The sequence below is a fragment of the Bombina bombina genome, chromosome 5, assembly GCF_027579735.1.
Source record: "Bombina bombina isolate aBomBom1 chromosome 5, aBomBom1.pri, whole genome shotgun sequence".
NCBI classification, from domain to species: Eukaryota; Metazoa; Chordata; class Amphibia; order Anura; family Bombinatoridae; genus Bombina; species Bombina bombina.
The window spans coordinates 875,860,958-875,879,294 of NC_069503.1; the positions used below are offsets into that span (position 1 = coordinate 875,860,958).

General features: G+C 41.8%; 1 protein-coding gene across 1 annotated transcript in view; it reads right to left on the reverse strand.

Annotated features, from left to right (window-relative positions):
* The window catches only part of PRKDC (protein kinase, DNA-activated, catalytic subunit), a 2,064,551-nt gene that overhangs the window by 223,279 nt on the left and 1,822,935 nt on the right, over positions 1-18,337 (reverse strand). The window contains 1 exon segment of the mRNA XM_053715028.1: positions 1,294-1,498. Within this exon segment, the coding sequence (XP_053571003.1) occupies positions 1,294-1,498 (205 nt within the window).

An 18,337-nucleotide genomic window follows, 5' to 3' on the forward strand; every position in this document is an offset into this window, starting at 1 on the left:
ATGTGAACCCCCAGCACAATGCCCAACATCAGTGATCATTAACCGTTTGAGCAAATAAAAACATTATGCTGCCCCAGTGACTAACCATGCTGCCATCATTTTCTTGCTGCATTTAGCTCATAATAATTCATACACAGGTCTCCAGTAATACCCATTCTTATGTCTATAGGTTTACTGCTTACCCCTTCCCTCTTGGGAACTATGTCGGCCTGTTCTGAAATATCACAGTCTCTTCAGAAATAAATGACTGAACATACCTCAATGCTTGTAGCATGAAAACATTCCCCACACTGAAGCTTCTCTAATACTCCTCAGCCATTCTGACATCTGCTAAGATCATCAACCTCCAGGCAGAAATCTTCTTCCATATGCTGCCTGAGGAAAAATAGTACTCCCCGGTACCATTTAAAATAAAAAAATCTTGATTGAAGAAAATGAAAACTATCATTTTAACACCTCTTTCACTTTACCTCTTCCTATTACTAGTATAGGCAAAGAGAATGACTGGGGGTGGAGAGAAGGGAGGAGCTATATATACAGCTCTGCTGTGGTGCTCTTTGCCACTTCCTGTTAGCAGGAGGATAATATCCCACAAGTAAGGATGAATCTGTGAACTCGTCGTATCTAGTAGAAGAAAGAAAGTGCAGAACACAGTTATATTCCACACAGTCATTGGCTGCACACTCTAGTGACCTATTTATAACTGACCTGTTACAACATGGAAGCTCCCATTGTTTTATATAATCTAAAACTTTACACTTATTTTGTCAATTTTTAAAAACCTAATAAAACTTTAAAAAAAATAATATATATATATACATGTTATTCTCAGACTAATCTTTGAATGCATCATTCTATTTAGCATTTATTTATTTAGTGTTTAATGTCCCTTTAAAACCAGAGATATCTGCCCAATAAGAATGAAACGAAGGTGGAAGGTTTGAAAGTAGTCATTTTTGTCCATACTCCAAGGTGGCGTCTACTCACTGTTAAAAATTTCACAAAACACCGCCGAGGTTGCATATAATGTTTTGCATGAAAATTCGGATACATTTGAATGCGTGTGCATATAGAATGCCTTTTTCAGATTAATCAAAAAAAAAAAAAAAAATGATTGTGAAAATATTTAGCAGCAAACGTTATATTTGGTGATGCTAAAACCTGCATTCCAATACATGACATTATTTAGGGATAGACCATCTATTCCTGTAAAAACAGAGATGCACTTACTCTAAACTTAGCACTGCTTCTATTTAGTATTCATTTTAAAATAAAAAGAGTGAAAACACAAACCTGGAATCTCAAGTTCATTCTGTAAAAATTCTGGTTTGAATTCACTCATCCAAGGGGAATACTCCTTTAAATTGCCTGGCTCCTTCAATTCATTTCTTATTTTGTCTAAAAATGGTCTGAAAGTCTTGCTAAAAGCATCTGCTTTGGTGTCAAGAATTTTTGAACCTTCCTTTCCACAGAGTTTTTCAAACTCCTTTCCATATTCCTGAAATAAAAAACAAACAAAAAAAACATAATATTAAAAACTTTAAACACCGAGTAACTGATTGAATAAATTGTAACATTCTTTCTATAATCAAAATTGTCAGTTGCAGAAATCTGCAAGTTTTTTATGCAACAATAAGTGTTATAGTAAAAAAAAAAAAAGTGCCAACCCAATCATAAAGAGCAATTGTTAGTATCTTGATAAGGAAAAGCAGATATGGTTTTAAACCATGACTCTTTGTGAGCTAGCGCAGGTATAATTTTTGTACACTAATAGAATGATACTAAAACCCATAGGACTTTATCAGGGAACTTAATGATGATGTATAAAACACAAAAGGAGTACCATGTAAACAGTATACCTTCCTGGTTGGGGTTTATATGTAAAATGTTTCCTTTAATTGTATGGATGATCTAATGGAACATGAGCAAACATAAGAGTGATAATGAAGGCCCAAATGACAGCAAAAGAAAAAAAGCTTGTGAAACCATATTTAGTACTGGTGAATATGTACTACCAGAGATTCCTACAAAGCCCTGTTTGTGATTATTATTATAAGTTATGTGTAGAGCACCAACAGAATACACAGCGCTATAAACATAGGATATGATATGCAAGGAAGCATTTATAAGGAACAGGTGGGTAGAGGGTCCTGCCAAGAGTTGCACTGTTGTAAATAAGCTCTCATGAAGGTGATCTACAAAACAGCTGGGCTCGTAGACTTACATGCTAAGGGGGTTTAAGGGGATGGCAAAAAGAGGAGAAGAACTGAGGTTAGAAAACGTTAGCGTAGGTTGTATACATCCCTGAACAGAACTTTCAAAACTAGGAAAGTATTGTGGAGTGAGGCAGATAGTTTCACAAAATAGGCGCTATTCTGTAGAAGTCCTGTAGATGGGAGTGTGAGAAGCGAGCAGGAGAGAAGAAGGTTGTGACGTACAGCCTCTCCTGATCAGACTGTGCAGGCAAAGCTGTGACGGAGATGCAGGCATTTGAGGGTTAATAAAACACTTTCTAAACTTTTTTAGTTCCAGAAATAACAACAGGAGGGGGCAAAGTTTCCCAAACCTCAAATGCCTACAAATACACCTCCCACCTTACTCATATCTCAGTTTAACGTATAGCCAAGTTAGTGAGGTGTATAAAGAGTAAAAGCATAAAAAGAGGAACCGGAGAAATGTGCTTTATACAAAAAAATCATAGCTCCAAAAAATGGATGGGCCTCATGGACTCTCGCCACCATGAAAGATATTAATTTATCAGATATGTGCTTAAATAAATTATGTTTTCTTTCATATAGGTGCCGAGAGTCCAAGAGCTAGTTACTGATGGGATGTAATACCCAAGATGTGGAAGTCCACGAGTTCTTAAAAATTTAAAAAAATTAAATCACAGGCACTAGAATCAAACTGAGACAGCTGCCTGAAGAACCTTTCTACCAAAAACTGTTTCCGAAGAAGCAAAAACATCAAAATGGTAACATTTGGTAAAGATACTGTATGCAAAGAAGACCAAGTGTCGGCTTTGCAGATTTGGTAAACTGAAGCTTCATTCTTGAAAGCCCAAGATGTGGCAACTGATCTTGTAGAATGAGCTGTTATTCTCTGAGGCGGAGACTTCCCCGCCTACAAATAAGCTTTGTGATTCAAATGTTTCAACCAAGATGCCAAAGAAATGGCAGAGGCTTTCTGACTTTCTTTGGAACCAGAAAAAAATAACAAATAGACTAGAAGTCTTTCTGAAATCTTTAGTAGCATCAACTTAATATTTCAAAGCTCTTACCACAACTTAGACTCCAAGGAGGAGAGATAGATATAATAACAGGTTTGATACAAGTCAAAACCTGTACAAAACACTGAACATCAGGAAGATTAGCAATCTTTCTGTGAAATAAAACAGAAAGAGCAGAGATTTGTCCTAGTATTGGCAGACAAACCTTTATCCAAACCATCCTGAAGAAACTAAAGAATCCTAGGAATTCTAAAAGAATGCCAAGAATAATCATGAGTGGAACACCATGAAATATAGGTTTTCCAAACCTTGTGATATATTTTCCTTGAAACAGGCTTATGAGCCTGTATCATAGTGCTAATCACAGAGTCAGAGAAACCTCTATGACTAAGCATTCAATTTCCATGCCTTCAAATTTAGAGATATGAGATCTGGATGGAAAAACGGGCCTTGAGAAAGAAGGTCTAGTCTTAGAGGAAGTGACCAAGGTTAACAACTGGACATTTGGACAAGGTCCGCATTCCAGAACCTGTGAGGCCATGCTGGTGCTATCAGAAACACATAAGATTGTTCCATTATGATCTTTAAGATCACTCTTGGAAGAAGAACCAAAGGTGGATAAGCAGGTTGGTAAAACTATGGAACTGCTAGAGCATCTATCAATTCCGCCTGAGGATCCCTGGACCTGGAGAGGTATCTGGGAAGTTTCTTGTTTAGATGAGAGGCCATCAGATCTATGTCTGGAAGACCCCACATCTGTACAATCTGATAGAACACATCAGGATGGAGAGACCACTCCCCCGGATGTAGAGTTTAACGGTTGATATAATCCGCTTCCCAATTGTCTACACCTGGTTTATGAAATGCAGTGATCAAACAAGAGTTGGTTTCCGCCCAAGAAAGTATCAGAGATACGTCTTTCATTGCTAGGGGACTGTGAGTCCCCCCTTGATGATGGACATATGCCACTGTTGTAACATTGTCTGTTTGAAACCGAAAATACAGTTCTCTCTTTAAATAGAGGTCAAGCCTGAAGAGCTCTGAAAATAGCACATAGTTCTAAGATATTGATTGGTAACCTCGCCTCTCGAGGATTCCAAACTCCTTGTGCTGTCAGAGACCCCCAGACAGCTCACTAACCTGTTGCATCTGTTGTTATCACAGTCCAGGTAGGATGAACAAAGGAGGCCCCTTGAATAATAAGGTGATGGTTTAACCACCAAGTCAAAGAGAGTTGAGTGTTGGTATTTAAGTATATCAGTTGTGATATCTGAGAATAATCATTGCACCATTGATGCAACATGCAAAGCTGTAGAGGTCTCATATGAAAATGAGCAAACGGGATTGTGTCCGATGCTGCAATCATGAGACCTAAAACTTCCATGCACATAGCCACTGAAGGGAATGATAGAGACTAATGGTTTAGACAAGCCGTAACCAATCTCAATTGTCTCTTTTCTGTTATGGATAAATTCATGGACACTGAAACTATCTGAAAACCTAAAAAGGTGACCTTTGTCTGAGGAATCGAGAAACTTTGGTAAATTGATCCTCCAACCATGACTGAAAAAAACAACAAAAGTTGTTTTGTGTGAGATTCTGCTAAATGAAAAGATTGAGCTAGAACCAAGATATCGTCCAAATAAGGAAACACCGCAATTCTCTGCTCTCTGATTACAGATAGAAGGGCAGCTATAACTTTTGAGAATATTCTTGGTGCTGTTGCAAGGCCAAGAGCAATCCAAAAGATATGGCAGCAATGAGTGAAGTAGAATACATTTTATTTAAGCACAGAAAACAACAGCGACGTTTCGGGAACACCTTCCCTTAAAGTGAAAGTAAAGTTACCTGGTTTGCGATCCTCAGTAGCAGTCTTTGGGCATAAATAATATGACTTTTATTCATCGTTTTTTTTAAATGTAGCTGGAATCAAAGTTATCGCCTTATTTACAAAACTTTATAAACTATCCAAATTCAACCCGTAAATAAATAAAAAAATTCACTCCGGGTCACGTGTTGTCAACAGCCAATTGAAAATCTGGCCGTTAGGCGGCCGTGAAACCACGTCACCCGCCTACTTATTAATCTACGCATGCACAAATATTTGGCCAGACACTAATATATCAGGAGCGCGCTCCTGTTTCTCTGGGCACAAACAGTTTTGCCGTGAAGCGCATGTGCAGTAGACAGAGCCGTACAGGATTTGCGCATGCGCAATACAAGGCCATACACTAAGATATCAGGAGCGCGCTCCCGTTTCTCTGGGCACAAACAGTTTCGTCAAGAAGCACATGCGCAGTAGATGGAGCCGTATCGGATTAGCGCATGCGCAATACAAATAGCCACTGTGAATGCGCTTTGGAGCTAGGTATAGAGCGGGTAGGGACCGCTCTATACGTCAGAACCCAGAAATATAAGAAGTAGAGAATGGGAGGAGTTGGAATAAATACGGTAGGAAATTAGATTTTTAACAAAACTTCTAATTATTGATACATTTATGAAAATAAAGTTAGCAATCATAATATACTAAGGTAGTAGAAAAACAAAATTTATGCTTAGCTGATAAATTTCTTTCTCTTGTGGTGTATCCAGTCCACGGGTTCATCCATTACTTGTGGGATATTCTCCTTCCCAACAGGAAGTTGCAAGAGGACACCCACAGCAGAGCTGTCTATATAGCTCCTCCCCTAACTGCCACCCCCAGTCATTCGACCGAAAACAAGCAAGAAAAAAGGAGAAACTATAGGGTGCAGTGGTGACTGTAGTTTAAAAATAAAAAACACCTGCCTTAAAGTGACAGGGCGGGCCGTGGACTGGATACACCACAAGAGAAAGAAATTTATCAGGTAAGCATAAATTTTGTTTTCTCTTGTAAGGTGTATCCAGTCCACGGATTCATCCATTACTTGTGGGATACCAATACCAAAGCTTTAGGACACGGATGAAGGGAGGGACAAGGCAGGAACTTAAACGGAAGGCACCACTGCCTGCAAGACCTTTCTCCCAAAAATAGCCTCCGAGGAAGCAAAAGTATCAAATTTGTAGAATTTAGAAAAAGTATGAAGCGAAGACCAAGTCGCCGGCTTACAAATCTGTTCAACAGAGGCCTCATTTTTAAAAGCCCATGTGGAAGCTACCGCTCTAGTGGAATGAGCTGTAATTTTTTCAGGAGGCTGCTGGCCAGCAGTCTCATAAGCTAAACGGATTATGCTTCTCAGCCAAAAAGAAAGAGAAGATGCCGAAGCCTTTTGGCCTCTCCTCTGTCCAGAGTAGACAACAAACAATGCAGATGTTTGACGAAAATCCTTAGTAGCGTGTAAATAAAACTTTAAAGCACGAACCACGTCAAGATTGTGTAATAGACGTTCCTTCTTTGAAGAAGGATTAGGACACAGTGATGGAACAACAATCTCCTGATTGATATTCTTATTAGATACCACCTTAGGAAGAAAGCCAGGTTTGGTACGCAAAACTACCTTATCTGTATGGAAGATCAGATAAGGGGAATCACACTGTAAGGCAGATAACTCTGAAACTCTTCGAGCCGAAGAGATAGCTACCAAAAACAGAACTTTCCAAGATAGATGTTTGATATCTATGGAATGCAGAGGTTCAAACGGAACCCCTTGAAGAACTAAATTTAAACTCCATGGCGGAGCAACAGGTTTAAACACAGGCTTGATTCTAACTAAAGCCTGACAAAATGCCTGAACGTCTGGAACATCTGCCAGACGCTTGTGCAGAAGAATAGACAGAGCAGAAATCTGTCCCTTTAAGGAACTAGCTGACAATCCCTTCTCCAATCCTTCTTGGAGAAAGGATAATATCCTAGGAATCCTGACCTTACTCCATGAGTAACCCTTGGATTCACACCAATGAAGATATTTACACCATATCTTATGATAGATTTTTCTGGTGACAGGGTTTCGAGCCTGAATTAGGTTATCAATGACCGACTCAGAGAAACCACGCTTTGATAAAATCAAGCGTTCAATCTCCAAGCAGTCAGCCACAGAGAAATTAGATTTGGAAGTTTGAATGGACCTTGGAGTAGAAGGTCCTGCCTCAGCGGCAGAGTCCATGGTGGAAAGGATGACATGTCCACCAGATCTGCATACCAAGTCCTGCGTGGCCACGCAGGTGCTATCAAAATCACCAAAGCTCTCTCCTGTTTGATCTTGGCAATCAGACGAGGTAGGAGAGGAAATGGTGGGAACACATAAGCCAGGTTGAAGGACCAGGGCACTGCTAGAGCATTTATCAGCGCTGCCTGGGGATCCCATGACCTGGACCCGTAACAAGGAAGCTTGGCGTTCTGACGAGACGCCATCAGATCCAGTTCTGGTTTGCCCCATAGTTGAATCAGCTGGGCAAATACCTCCGGATGGAGCTCCCACTCCCCCGGAAGAAAAGTCTGCCGACTTAGAAAATCCGCCTCCCAGTTCTCTACTCCTGGGATATGGATAGCTGAGAGATGGCAAGAGTGAACCTCTGCCCATAGAATTGTCTTTGAAACCTCCAACATTGCCAGGGGGCTTCTTGTTCCCCCCTGATGGTTGATATAGGCTACAGTCGTGATATTGTCCGAATGAAATCTGATGAACCTGACCGCAGCTAGTTGAGGCCAAGCCTGAAGAGCACTGAATATCGCTCTCAGTTCCAGAATGTTTATTGGAAGGAGGGCTCCCTCCCGAGTCCACGAACCCTGAGCCTTCAGGGAGTTCCAGACTGCGCCCCAGCCGAGAAGGCTGGCATCTGTCGTCACTATAGTCCACTCTGGCCTGTGGAAACTCATTCCCCTGGACAGATGGACCCGAGATAACCACCAGAGAAGAGAATCCCTGGTCTCTTGATCCAGATTTAGCAGAGGGGACAAATCTGTGTAGTCCCCATTCCACTGATTGAGCATGCAAAGTTGCAGTGGTCTGAGATGCAGGCGGGCAAACGGAACTATGTCCATTGCAGCTACCATTAGGCCGATTACTTCCATACACTGAGCCACTGACGGCCGAGAAGTGTAATGAAGAGTACGGCAGGAAGTTAGAAGCTTTGATAACCTGACCTCTGTCAGAAAATTTTTCATTTCTACTGAATCTATCAGTGTTCCTAGGAAGGAAACTCTTGCGAGAGGGGAGAGAGAACTCTTTTCTTCGTTCACCTTCCACCCGTGAGACCTCAGAAAGGCCATAACAATGTCCATATGGGACTTGGCGATTTAAAAAGTCGACGTCTGTATCAAAATGTCGTCTAGGTAAGGAGCCACCGCTATGCCCCGTGGCCTTAGAACCGCCAGTAGGGACCCTAGAACCTTCGTAAAGATTCTTGGTGCCGTGGCTAAACCGAAGGGAAGAGCCACAAACTGGTAATGCCTGTCTAAGAAGGCGAACCTGAGGAACTGATGATGATCTCTGTGAATCGGAATGTGGAGATAAGCATCCTTTAAGTCCATGGTAGTCATATATTGACCATCCTGGATCATCGGGAGGATGGTTCGGATAGTCTCCATCTAGAAGGATGGGACCCTGAGAAATTTGTTTAGGATCTTGAGATCCAAGATTGGTCTGAACGTTCCCTCTTTTTTGGGAACTATAAACAGATTTGAATATAATCCCTGCCCCTGTTCCTCTCTTGGAACTGGGTGGATCACTCCCATAACCAGTAGGTCTTGAACACAACGTAAGAATGCCTCTCTCTTTATCTGGTTTACAGATAATTGTGAGAGATGAAATCTCCCCTTTGGAGATGAAGCTTTAAAGTCCAGAAGATATCCCTGGGAAACAATCTCTAAGACCCAGGGATCCTGGACGTCTCTTGCCCAAGCCTGGGCGAAGAGAGAAAGTCTGCCCCCCACTAGATCCGGTCCCGGATCGGGGGCTACTCCTTCATGCTGTCTTAGAGGCAGCCGCAGGTTTCTTGGCCTGCTTCCCCTTGTTCCAAGCCTGGTTAGGTCTCCAGACTGGTTTGGGCTGGGCGAAATTTCCCTCTTGTTTTGCATTAGAGGAAACTGAAGTTGCGCCACTCTTGAAGTTTCGAAAGGAACGAAAATTATTCTGTTTGGTCCTTAACTTATTGGACCTATCCTGTGGAAGGGCGTGACCTTTACCTCCAGTAATATCAGAAATGATCTCCTTCAGACCGGGCCCGAATAGGGTCTGTCCCTTGAAGGGGTTGTTAAGAAGCTTAGACTTTGAAGTAACGTCTGCTGACCAGGACTTAAGCCATAGCGCCCTACGCGCAAAAATGGCAAAACCTGAATTTTTAGCCGTTAGCTTGGCTAAATGAAAAATGGCGTCAGAAATAAAGGAGTTAGCTAACTTCAGAGCTTTAATCCTGTCTAGAATATCGTCTAACGGGGTCTCCACCTGTAGAGCCTCCTCAAGAGACTCAAACCAAAAGGCCGCTGCAGCAGTAACTGGGGCAATGCATGCAAGGGGCTGGAGAATAAAACCTTGATGTATAAAAATTTTCTTAAGGAGACCCTCCAATTTTTTATCCATAGGATCTAGGAAAGCACAACTGTCCTCGACGGGGATAGTTGTACGCTTAGCTAGGGTAGAGACTGCTCCCTCCACCTTAGGGACAGTCTGCCACGAGTCCCGTATGGTGGCATCTATGGGAAACATCTTTTTGAAAGCAGGAGGGGGAGAGAACGGCACACCTGGTCTATCCCATTCCTTAGTAATAATTTTCGAAAACCTCTTAGGGACCGGAAACACATCAGTGTAAACCGGTACTGCAAAGTATTTGTCCATTTTACACAATTTCTCTGGAACCACAATGGGGTCACAGTCATCCAGAGTCGCTAAAACCTCCCTAAGCAATAAGCGGAGGTGTTCAAGCTTAAATTTAAACGCTGTCATCTCAGAATCAGACTGAAGCAACGCCTTCCCTGAGTCTGAAATGTCACCCACAGATAAAAGCTCACCTGCCTCGGCTTCTGAGCATTGTGAGGGTATATCAGACACAGGCAATAAAGCGTCAGAAAGCTCTGTATTAATTCTAGCCCCAGAGCTGTCTCGCTTTCCTTGTAGCCCTGGCAGTTTGGAGAATACCTCTGTGAGGGTAGCATTCATAACTGCCGCCATGTCCTGTAAGGTAAAAGAATTAGACGCGCTAGATGTACTTGGCGTCACTTGAGCGGGAGTTATAGGTTCTGACACATGGGGAGAGTTAGATGGCATAATCTCCCTCTTTTCAGTCAGAGAATCCCCTGGAGATAAATCTTTAAGCGCCATAATATGGTCTTTATAGTTTATAGAAATTTCAGTACATTTGGTACACATTCTAAGAGGGGGTTCCACAATGGCTTCCAAACATATTGAACAAGGAGTTTCCTCTATGTAAGACATGTTTAACAGACTAGTAATGAGACAAGCAAGCTTGGAGAACACTTTAATAAAGGTGAAACAGGAATTAAACAAAAACGTTACTGTGCCTTTAAGAGAAAAAAACTAGCACTTAAACTGCAAAACAGTGAAAAAATACAGTAAAATCTTTGAAATTTTTACAGTGTGAATAAGGGACTAAAGCAGCATTGCACCCACTTGCAAATGGATGATTAACCCCATAGGCCCCAAACCGGATTGAAAAACGTTAAAAATCAATTGAGCACCATGCCACAGCTCTGCTAAGGCTCCTACCTGCCCTTAAATACGATTTTGTGCAGAAATAACCCCTTTGAAATGGTTCTCAGATGCCAGAGGACTCTTCTAGGGAAGCTGGATGTCTCAGTCTGAATTAAAACTGAGTAGTTAGAGCGATAAAATAGGCCCCTCCCACCATGTACTGGATGTCAGAGGGGCCTTAAGAAAATACTCCTAGGAGTATCTGACTAGCCATGTGGAAACTAGGCCCCAAATAAAGACTTATCTCCCTCAGAGAAAAAACGTCCTATTTATGAAATCATGTAAACTTTTTGTCACTAAGCAATATGAATATTAACATGAGTATTACCCTGTTATGTAAGCATGATCCCAGTCGCTGTTAAATCACTGCATCAGGCTTACCTCAAATACATAAGGCTCTGTCAGCATTTTCTAGAACTTATTCATCTCTCTAGAAATAAAAATACTGAACATACCTCAAAGCAGGTAATCTGCAGGCCGTTCCCCCAACTGAAGTTTTCCCATATTCATCAGTTATGTGTGAGAACAGCAATGGACCTTAGTTACAATCTGCTAAGATCATCAAACCTCCAGGCAGAATTCTTCTTCTAATTTCTGCCTGAGAGTAAAACAGTACAACGCCGGTACCGTTTAAAAATAACAAACTCTTGATTGAAGGTAAAACTACACTAAGTCACCACATATCTCTTGATACTTCCTTTCTTGTCGAGAGTTGCAAGAGAATGACTGGGGGTGGCAGTTAGGAGAGGAGCTATATAGACAGCTCTAGGTGTCCTCTTGCAACTTCCTGTTGGGAAGGAGAATATTCCACAAGTAATGGATGAACCCGTGGACTGGATACACCTTACAAGAGAAAAATTAATGTGTTCGAAGGGGACCAACTTTACTTTCACTTAAATCATGCATGATTAAGGGAAGGTGTTCCTGAAACGTCGCTGTTGTTTGCTGTGTTTAAATAAAATGTATTCTACTTCACTCAATGCTGCCACATCTTTTGGATTGCTCTTGGTATTACTGGTAGGGTATGGTGGTACCCCTACGTGGCTTGCAAGTGACCTGGGTGCTGGATGATATTGCTTGTTCAACGCTGTTGCAAGGCCAAACTGAAGAGCGACAAATTGTTATTGCTTGATTAGAAAAGAGAATCTCAGAAATCGATAGTGATCTGGATGAATCAGAATATGAAGGTAAGCGTCCTGTAAGTCTATTGTGGAAATTAAGTGACATTGCTGAACAAAAAGGCAGAATAGTCCTTATAGTCACCATCTTAAAAGTTGAGATTTTTACAAAACGATTAAAAGTTTTCAGATCCAAAATTGGTCTGGAAGAATTTTCCTTCTTTGATACAATGAATAGATTTGAATAAAAACCCAATCCTTGTTCCTGTTGTGGAACTGGGACAATTACCCCTGAAAGGTCTAGATCTGAAACACATTTCAGATAGGCTTAAGCTTTTACTGTTTTTTTTGGTACATGGGTAAGAAAGAATCTTCCCAACAGGGAGGTCTTATTCTGAATTCTATTCTATACCCCTCAGAAATTATATTCTGAATCCACTGATTTTGGACAGAGTCTGTCCAGACTCTTTGAAATAGCTTTAGTCTGCTCCCTACCAGAAGAACTGGCTTGAGGGCCGCACCTTCATGTAGGTTTAGGGGCAGGATTTGGTTTCTTATAAGGCTGGATTTATTTCAATTCAGAGATGGTCTCCAATTAGAGCCAGAGGCCTTAGGGGAAGGAGTGGTTTTCTGTTCTCTATTCTGAAGAAAGGAACGAAAATTATTGGGAGCTTTAAATTTACCCTTCAACTTCTTGTCTTGGGGCAGAAAAACTCCCTTATCCCCCAGTAATAGTGGAGAAAATAGAATCCAATTGTAAACCAAAAATATTTTTACCTTGAAAAGAGAGAGAGATAATAATCTAGTTTTAAACATCATGTCAGCATTACAAGATTTAAGCCATAAATCTCTTCTAGTTTGAATGGCTAAAGACATAGATTTAACATTGATATTCATAAAATCAAATATAGCATCACAAATAAAATGATTTCAAAGTTGAAGTAAAAGAATAATGTTAGATAATTCAGGATCTGAAGACAACTGTTGTGCTAAACTGTCCAACCAAAAAGTAGAAGCAGCAGCAACATCAGCCATAGATATAACTGGTCTAAGAATATAGCCAGTATATAAATAAGCCCTTCTTAGATAAGATGCAAGCTTCCTATATAAAGGATCCTTAAAAGAAGTACTGTCTTCCATAGGAATAGTAATACGTGGAAATTGCCCCATCAACTTTAGGAACTATTTCCCAAAGTTCTAAATTGGCCACAGGTAAAGGATACAATTTCTTAAACCTAGAAGAGGGATGAAAAGAGGTAGCAGGCATAGACCATTCTTTAGAAATAGGAAATACTTCAGAAGTAATAACAGTAGTCTTAAATACAGAATTTAGACGGTTACTAGCTTTATCATCAGGAGGTTTACACTCATTACCCAAAGTAAAGAAAAAGTAAATTTATGCTTACCTGATAAATTAATTTCTTGTACGATATGACGAGTCTACGGATTTCATCCTTACTTATGGGATACAATACCAAAGCTATAGGACACGGATGAAAGGTAGGGACAAGACAGGAACCTAAACGGAAGGCACCACTGCTTGAAGAACCTTTCTCCCAAAACCAGCGTTAGAAGAAGCAAAAGTATCAAATTTGGAAAATTTGGAAAAAGTGTGAAGAGACGACCAAGTTGCAGCCTTGCAAATCTGTTCAACAGAAGCATCGTTTTTTAATGCCCATGAGGAAGCCACAGCCCTAGTAGAATGAGCCGTAATTCTTTCAGGCGGCTGCTGTCCAGCAGTCCCATATGCCAGACGGATGATACTCTTCAGCCAAAAAGAAAGAGAGGTAGCTGTAGCTTTCTGGCCCCTACGCTTTCCAGAAAAAACAACAAATAATGAAGATGATTGACGAAATTCCTTAGTCGCCTGCAAGTAAAACTTCAGGGCACGGACCACGTCCAAGTTATGCAACAGACGCTCCTTCTTAGAAGAAGGATTAGGACATAATGAAGGAACAACAATTTCCTGATTAATATTTTTATTAGAAACAACCTTAGGAAGGAAATCAGGTTTGGTACGTAAAACCACCTTATCAGAATGGAAGATAAGATAAGACGAATCACATTGTAACGCTCAAAGCTCAGAAACTCTACGAGCAGAAGAAATAGCAACCAAAAATAAAACCTTCCAAGATAACAACTTAATTTCTATGGAATGCATGGGTTCAAACGGAACCCCTTGAAGAACATTAAGAACTAAATTCAAACTCCAGGGTGGAGCAATTGGTCTAAACACAGGCCTAATTCTGGTTAGAGACTGACAAAAAGACTGAACGTCTGGAACATCTGCCAAACGTTTGTGTAGTAAAATTGACAAAGCAGAGATTGATCCCTTTAAGGAACTTGCTGACAACCCTTTCTCCAAAACGTCTTGGAGAAAAGGCAGAATCCTGGGAATCCTAACTCTACTCCATGAGTAGCCCTTGGATTCGCACCAATAAAGATATTTACACCATATCTTATGGTAGATCTTTCTAGTAACAGGCTTACGTGCCTGAATCAAAGTATCAATGACCGAATCAGAGAACCCCTGCTTAGATAAAATCAAGCGTTCAATCTCCAAACAGTCAGTTGTAGAAAAACTAGATTTGGGTGTTGGAAGGGTCCCTGAATGAGAAGGTCCTGCCTCAATGGAAGCTTCCACGGCGGCAGAGAGGACATGTCCACTAGATCGGCATACCAAGTCCTGCGAGGCCACGCAGGCGCGATTAGAATTACTGAAGCCGTCTCCTGTTTGATCCGAGCAATCACCCGGGGAAGGAGAGCAAACGGTGGAAACACATAAGCTAGGTTAAACGACCAAGGCACTGCCAAGGCATCTATCAGTTCGGCCTGAGGATCCCTTGACCTGGATCCGTATCTTGGGAGCTTGGCATTCTGACGAGATGCCATCAGATCCAATTCCGGTCTGCCCCATCTGAGAATCAGGGTGGCAAAGACCTCCGGATGGAGTTCCCACTCCCCCGGATGAAATGTCTGTCTGCTTAAAAAGTCCCCTTCCCAGTTGTCCACTCCTGGGATGTAGATTGCTGACAGATAACAAGAGTGAGCCTCCACCCACCGAATTATCTTGGATACTTCTGTCATCGCTAAGGAACTTCTTGTTCTTCCCTGATGATTGATGTAAGCCACAGTCGTGATGTTGTCCGAATGAAAACGGATGTATTTGGTCGAAGCCAACTGAGGCCAAGCCTGAAGCGCATTGAATATTGCTCTCAATTCCAGAATATTGATTGGAAGAAGAGACTCTGACCGAGTCCACACACCCTAAGCCTTCAGGGAATTCCAGACTGCACCGCAGTGAGGGTCTGCGGAAGCACGTCCCTTGGGACAGATGATCCGGCAACAACCACCAAAGAAGAGAGTCTCTTGTCTCCTGATCCAGATCTATCTGAGGAGACAAATTTGCATAATCTCCATTCCACTGCCTGAGCATGTTCAGTTGTAGCGGTCTGAGATGAAAACGAGCAAACGGAATGATGTCCATTGCCGCCACCATCAATCCAATTACCTCCATGCACTGAGCCACTGATGGCCGAGGATTGGACTGAAGGGCTCGGCATGTATTCAGAATCTTTAACTTTCTGACCTCTGTCAAGAAAATCTTCATGGATATGGAATCTATTATAGTTCCCAGGAAGGGAACCCTGGTCTGTGGAATTAAGTAACTCTTTTCTAGATTCACCTTCCACCCATGAGTCCTCAGAAAGGACAAAACCATGTCTGTATGAGACTTTGTCAGATGGTAAGACGACGCATGGATCAGAATATCGTCTAGATAAGGCGCCACTGCAATACCCCGTGGCCTGAGAACTGCCAGAAGGGACCCTAGAACCTTTCGTGAAGATCCTGGGTGTTGTGGCCAACCCGAAGGGAAGAGCCACAAACTGAAAATGTTTGTCCAGGAAGGCAAACCTTAGGAACTGATGATGATCCTTGTGGATAGGAATATGAAGGTATGCATCCTTTAAGTCCACGGTAGTCATATATTGACCCTCCTGGATCAATGGAAGAATTGTTTGAATAGTCTCCATCTTGAAGGATGGGACTCTTAGAAACTTGTTTAGACTCTTGAGATCTAAAATGGATCTGAACGTTCCCTCTTTTTTGGGAACCACGATAAGATTTGAGTAAAACCCCTGCCCCTGTTCCAGTATTGGAACCGGACGAATTACTCCCATAGTAGAGAGGTCTTTTACACAAGGTAAGAACGCCTCTCTTTTTATCTGGTCTACAGACAATCGAGAAGAAACCTCCCCCTTGGGAGAGAATTTTTGAATTCCAGTTGATACCCTTGGGACAAGATTTCCAGGTGCTGAACATCTCTTACCCAAGCCTGGGCAAAGAGAGACAGTCTGCCCCTACTAGATCCGGTCCCGCCCCTTCATGCTGTCTTGGGAGCAGCAGTGGACTTCTTGGGTTGTTTACCTTTGTTCCAAGCCTGGTTGGGTCTCCAGACGGTCTTGGCTTGCGCAAAATTCCTTCCTGTTTAGCGGAAGAAGAAGCGGGGACTCCTTTGAAGTTCCGAAAGGAACGAAAATTATTTTGTTTAGCTGCTTTATCCTGAGGTAGGAGATGACCCTTACCTCCCGTAATGTCAGAAATGATTTCTTTCAGGTCAGGCCCGAATAGGGTTTTCCCTTTGAAAGGAATAGCCAAAAGCTTTGACTGAGATGACACATCAGCAGACCAAGACTTTAACCATAACGCTCTATGCTCTAAAATGGCAAATCCGGCATTCTTAGCCGTCAACTTGGCAATCTGAAATGCGGCGTCCGCAATAAAAGAATTAGCCAGCTTAAGAGCATTAATTCTATCTAAAATCTTCTCTAAAGGAGTCTCAGTCTTAAGAGACTCTTCTAAGGCGTCAAACCAGAAGGCCGCCGCAGTTGTGACTGGCACAATGCAGGCTGTCGGTTGGAACAGAAAACCCTGATGAATAAATAACTTTTTTAGAAGACCCTCCGATTTTTTATCCATAGGGTCTTTGAAAGCACAACTGTCCTTAATAGGAATAGTATTATGCTTAGCCAGGGTAGATATAGCGCCTTCCACCTTAGGGACTGTTTGCCAAGTGTCCCGGACGGTGTCAGCTATGGGATACATTTTCTTAAAATTAGGAGAAGGTGAGAACAGTATACCCGGTCTATCCCATTCCCGTGTAATAATTTCCGATATTCTCTTAGGAACCGGAAAAACATCAGAGTAAGCAGGTACTTCTAAATATTTGTCCATCTTACACAATTTCCCTGGTGGTACCACAATAGAGTCACAGTCATCCAGAGTCGCTAAAACCTCCCGAAGTAACAGGCGGAGGTGTTCAAGTTTAAATCTAAATGACATTACACAGGCACTGGAACACAGGAACACAGGTACTCCAAAATATATAGAAGAGTCTCAAAGGATAGAGACTATAAACTAAAACTGCAGAATAGACTGCAACAAATGCAGCCTATATCTCCCTAAGGAGTAACAGGTAGGTAGGAAAGGCACGGTTCCAATGTATAATGAACAAAATTTAAAATTGATTTATTGTAAATCAAAAATACAAAAAAATAAAAATATAAAACAATGGAACCAGAAGGCAGGGGTTGCTAGCTACCCTCCTTCAAAGGAGGACTGTGATTCGCAGCTTAGCTGCTGGAGGAGTAGCGCAGGCTCACGTGTAGTCCCTGCGAGAGACCTCAGTGGTCCAGATCAGGGCTTTGGAGTCATGTATACACTGGGTTTAGCATCCAGAAAATACTTATAATATGAAGCATTAAGATTTGATTAAGTTTATTAATGGATGATCCGATGTTCCAGTTATAACCTGCGGATTAGCTGGATCTTTGCTGGAGTTCCTGATTTTTCATCTGATCAGGGCTGCTGGTAAAGATGCTTTTTTAAAAATTAAATAGTTATTTGGTACTGTTTTAAATATAGATAAGGTAGTGGGAAGATCAAAAATATGAAGACGGGGGCGAGTCTGGGCGGCGACATGGGATGGTTGCAATATCTGAGACTGGCTATGAGACTCTGATGATCCGCCAATTATTAGAGGTTTTTGACAGCATCATCATTGTGCAAGGACATATTCAGCAGCCTCATGTTTTTCTGAGGAGATCGATATCACTCCGAGCCCTCTCTGTTTACATGACTGTCCAGCCCAGATCTGGACCGCAAGGACTCTAGATGGCGGCCTATTTGCGGAGTTCCTAGCACCCCCCCCGAGCCTCTGTAGCCCGGGTAGTACAGTCTAGATATGGCTGCAGATCAGGAGAAATTGTACCTAGCTCTACAGGATTGCCTGCATGAGTTGGAGTCCCAGATGTCTATTAGATTTGAACGCCTTACATCTCTTATGGAGACTACTGCGGCAGAAT